At 34.9% G+C, this 4,340-nt stretch overlaps 1 protein-coding gene across 1 annotated transcript; it reads left to right on the forward strand.

Annotated features, from left to right (window-relative positions):
- Window positions 1-1,301: 1,301 nt before the first annotated feature.
- Window positions 1,302-3,370, forward strand: LOC18050359 (cytochrome P450 83B1). The gene is made up of 2 exons (XM_006445470.2): window positions 1,302-2,385; window positions 2,595-3,370. The coding sequence occupies exons 1-2, from the start codon at window positions 1,474-1,476 to the stop codon at window positions 3,204-3,206; spliced, it is 1,524 nt and encodes a 507-aa protein (XP_006445533.1). The 5' UTR covers window positions 1,302-1,473; the 3' UTR covers window positions 3,207-3,370.
- Window positions 3,371-4,340: the final 970 nt, after the last annotated feature.

Genomic DNA, 4,340 nt, shown 5'->3' on the forward strand with positions numbered 1-4,340 from the left:
TTCCCATCACTTTCCTACAAGTTTTTGTTAGGAAATTGATGGGTGAAGCAGACACGTAGTTAAAATAAAATTAGAAGAAAATAAAGAACAAGCACAATAGAGGACACTAGAAAATTACGTGGTTCGACTTTTAGCCTATATTCACGGGCGAAAACAAAAGTAAAATATTTCACTAGTGATATGAGGATTACAAGTATTATAATATTTTGGCTCACTTCTTAGAACCCCAATACACTCAATCTCTCAATCTCTCACTCACTAAACTCACAAGAGCTTTATAATTTTAAGTTCTGAAAATTACTCAAGCTCTTTATTTTTCTCTCTCACAAAATTGAATGCGAAAACGAAAAGGAGGAGCCTCCTTTTATAGCTAAAATAGGCTATTGTTAATTTAATATTTAATTATTATTATTATTTTATTAATTTTTCTTTTCTTTTCCTTCTTCGCCCGGCATCTCCTTTTTCTTCTCTCTTTCTTATTTTCTTTGGGCGGCACCAAATCCTTCTTCTTTTGTTTTCTTTTCCAACTAAAGATGGTGTTGACCATCTAGATAGCCAATTTTTTTAACAGCTTTAGAAGGCCGGAGGCTGAAGCACAATCAATTGAGTTGTTATTGCATTTCTTACAGCATGAGTGCGGCAATTCAATTGACTTTTTGGCACTTTTGATGGACGGAGTTAAATGGTGGGTTTCGGCTTGCAGTCACTTGTGTTTGTTAAATTTTATTTTTGTTAAAATCCATGAATATTAATTACTATCTTATTCACTGTTCAGTAAAAATAAAACAACACCAGAAAAAGATTTTTGCTATATAACAACAGTGTTTTTTTTTTTTTTCAATCGAACACTATTGTGTTAGAATATACTTCCCAGTTAAGGTAGATAGAAAAAACCAAATTTCAATCAGTATTGGGATTCTGTCCCAAAACAAGCACTTACTGATCACAACTTTAACAAATTTATTTTTCCACCACACAATTTGCTCAACTTTTATATATACCACACATTTTAACTGCCACTAACTTAAGCTACTTGGCTAACATATTATAGAAACTAACATCCCAGATTTTTCTTAAGATATTTCTACAGAGGAGAGGGCTACCTTACAGATTCTGTAAGGTACAGCCCTCACATGAATACTGTTTGATTGTGGGTCCGTGTGGGACCCACAACCAAGTTTGTGAGTCAGCTGTAACTTACCGATTCTGTAAGTTAGTAAGCTCCTTCTACAGATATTTTAACGTTTTAGATTGTAAATTACTTTTCAACACTTGATTTAATCACTGATTGTTGACGATAACGTAGCTGGCAAATTTGTTTCGTTGTGCTAACCGGACAAGCGATAAGGACTTCACAAGAGTACAAAACAGAGCCCCGATCTAATAATATTACTGAACATAGCATTTTTGTTTCCTTATTAATGGAGAGAGGCAGTTCTGTTTTTGCAGTGATTAAGCGCATAGAAGATATTAATGGCTTTACTTATCATCATCAACTTCCTTTTGTGTCTCCCCTTCTTCCTCTTCTTCTTTGCTTTGCAAAGGCTCATAACCTCAAGAAATAATACTAAATTACCACCCGGCCCCTGGGGCCTTCCCTTAATCGGTAACTTACACCAGTTTGATGTCTCAAAGCCTCAAGTGTCATTTTGGGAGCTGTCACGGAAATATGGCCCCCTCATGTCCTTGCGTCTTGGTTTTGTGCCATCCCTAGTAGTTTCCTCAGCAAAAATGGCTAAAGAGATATTAAAAACCCATGATCTTCAATTTTGTAGCAGGCCAGCCTTGGTAGGACAACAAAAGTTATCTTACAATGGTCTTGATTTGGTATTTTCACCCTATGATGAATATTGGAGAGAGATAAGAAAAATTTGTGTCATTCATCTCTTTAACTCTAATAGGGTACAAAATTTTCGACCCATTAGAGAAGATGAAGTTTCAAGAATGATTGAAAAGATTTCAAAATCAGTTGCTGCTTCTAATCCCGTAAACTTAAGTGAGGTAATGATGTCTCTTACCAGCACCATTATTTGTAGAATTGGTTTTGGCAAGAGGTACGATGAAGATAAAGCAACAAGTGGAAGAAGTAGATTCCATGCCATGCTTAATGAAACTCAAGCCTTGTTTGTAAGCTTTTTTGTTACAGATTATTTTCCTTTCATGGGCTGGATTGATAAGCTCACAGGAATGATGCAACGCCTGCAAAATAACTTCCAAGAATTCGATAGATTCTACCAGGAACTCATCAACGAGCATTTGGATCCAAACAGAACTAAATCAGAATTGCCGCAACCGGAGGATATAATTGATATTTTACTTCAAATACGAAAAGATCGTGGATTTAAAGTTGACTTGACTTTGGATCACATCAAAGCAGTGCTCATGGTGAATAATTTTATAAATAGTTATATGTAGACTCGTGCTTAGGCGCAGACTCAAAATTTTGCGCAGATACCCAATTTTACAGTCTTGTAAAATGTTTTATAATGCTGTAAAGTGCCCTTTGACGTCCACCTGAGCATGATTAATTTAATATAATTTTATTTGCTTTTAAGTAATTTAATATGTATATATGTATGTTGTTTGTTTTGCAGAACGTATTCGTTGCTGGAACAGACACGAGAGCAGCAACTGTGGTTTGGGCCATGACTTACCTAATGAAGAATCCTAGAGCAATGAAAAAAGTTCAACAGGAAATCAGATCGTTGATTGGGGGTAACAAAGGCTTTGTAAATGAAGATGATGTTCAAGAACTACATTATCTTAAAGCGGTAGTGAAGGAGACAATGAGATTGCAACCCACAGTGCCATTACTAGTCCCAAGAGAAACAATTGAAAAGTGCGTAATAGATGGGTATGAAATACCAGCTAAAACACTTGTCTTTGTAAATGCATGGGCGATAGGAAGAGACCCTGAAGCTTGGGAGAATCCGGAGGAATTTTATCCGGAGAGATTCGTTGATAGCTTTATTGACTTTAAAGGGCAACACTTTGAGTTAATACCGTTTGGTGCTGGCAGAAGAATTTGTCCTGGGTTGAATATGGGAATCGCAACTGTGGATCTTGCACTTGCTAATCTTCTTTACAAATTTGATTGGGAAATGCCGCCTGGAATGAAGAGCCAAGACTTGGACTTTGATGTTCTGCCTGGAATTACTATGCATAAGAAGAATGCTCTCTCTCTTTTGGCCAAGTATCATGAGTAGGTAAATTAAGGCACCTTGGTCAATAAGAGTTTGATCTAAACTAAATGTATGTTATAGAGATTGCATGTATGTCCTCAATTGTGCTTCTCATGTTTCCTTTCTTTCTTCTTATGTATAATGAATGTTGATGTCTATGTGCCCATAGGCTGAGTGGTTTTTAATAATTAAATTTCTTTTAGTTCAAAATTTTGGGAGGTAAGGACTAGAGAATAATGGTTACTCTGCTCACTCTCCTATACTAATAAAAAAAAAAGTTGATATGAATGTGAATATTAATCTACTACATTCATTTCGTCTCATATTTTTTCCCCTATATTTTTTGCTTTAGATTTAACTTCTATCACTTAAACTGCTATCTTTTTATATGATTGGATAGAGATTGAAATTTTTGCTGTTCCATCTCAATGTTAATGCTAATTTTATCTTCACACCTTTACTGTAATTTTCTACTTTTACTATTAGATGCTGATAGGGTCTTTTCTTGGAGATTACTTTACCAAAAAAAGTCTGAAAGAAGATTTTATATCGATCGGATAGCAAGCTTGTCCATATAGTTTATGGATTATCTGCAAGAGCTCTTTTTAGTGCGCATACGGTTGTCCCTTCATGTTAGCATATTTATTCTGTCATCAATGAACTTTTGCATTTAAATGGTATCAGTTCAAGTGATGAATGAATTTTACCTATTGCCTATCTTGGACTAAATTTAATTTCAAAAAATGAGCTTCCAGCTTATGACTTATACGTATCTTGAACTTTGGTTTTACGATCACCGTTGGATGGAAGAGTGGCTTGAGTTTGTTAATTGCTTCAGTCCCAGGACTAGTGTTTGGAAACATAAAATTTAACACTCCCCAAAATAATTCAATATACAACCAACTCCAATGATCAACATCCTCAACCAAAATTCTAAGTTTTACTCAAGATATCTCCAGAGTCTCAAAAGATAATATTATAACTAATATTAATATACCTCAGTTTATTCTTAATCCCAAAAGAATTATATCGCTAAATTATACAATCTAAAAAGAACAAGATAACTATGATATCCTAATAAAAAAAATCATCTATATCTTCTAACACCATCACGTGGCCAAGATTCAAAATATATTTACAGTCGCTGGGTCGGTTTGG

Source organism: Citrus clementina, unplaced genomic scaffold, assembly GCF_000493195.1.
Source record: "Citrus clementina cultivar Clemenules unplaced genomic scaffold, Citrus_clementina_v1.0 scaffold_27, whole genome shotgun sequence".
Lineage (NCBI taxonomy): Eukaryota > Viridiplantae > Streptophyta > Magnoliopsida > Sapindales > Rutaceae > Citrus > Citrus x clementina.

Coding starts and splice junctions, on each gene's coding strand:
- LOC18050359 (XM_006445470.2), top strand. CDS start 1,474: ATGGCTTTACTTATCATCATCAACTTCCTTTTGTGTCTCCCCTTCTTC. Junction 2,386..2,594: donor ACATCAAAGCAGTGCTCATG/GTGAATAATTTT, acceptor TTTGTTTTGCAG/AACGTATTCGTTGCTGGAAC.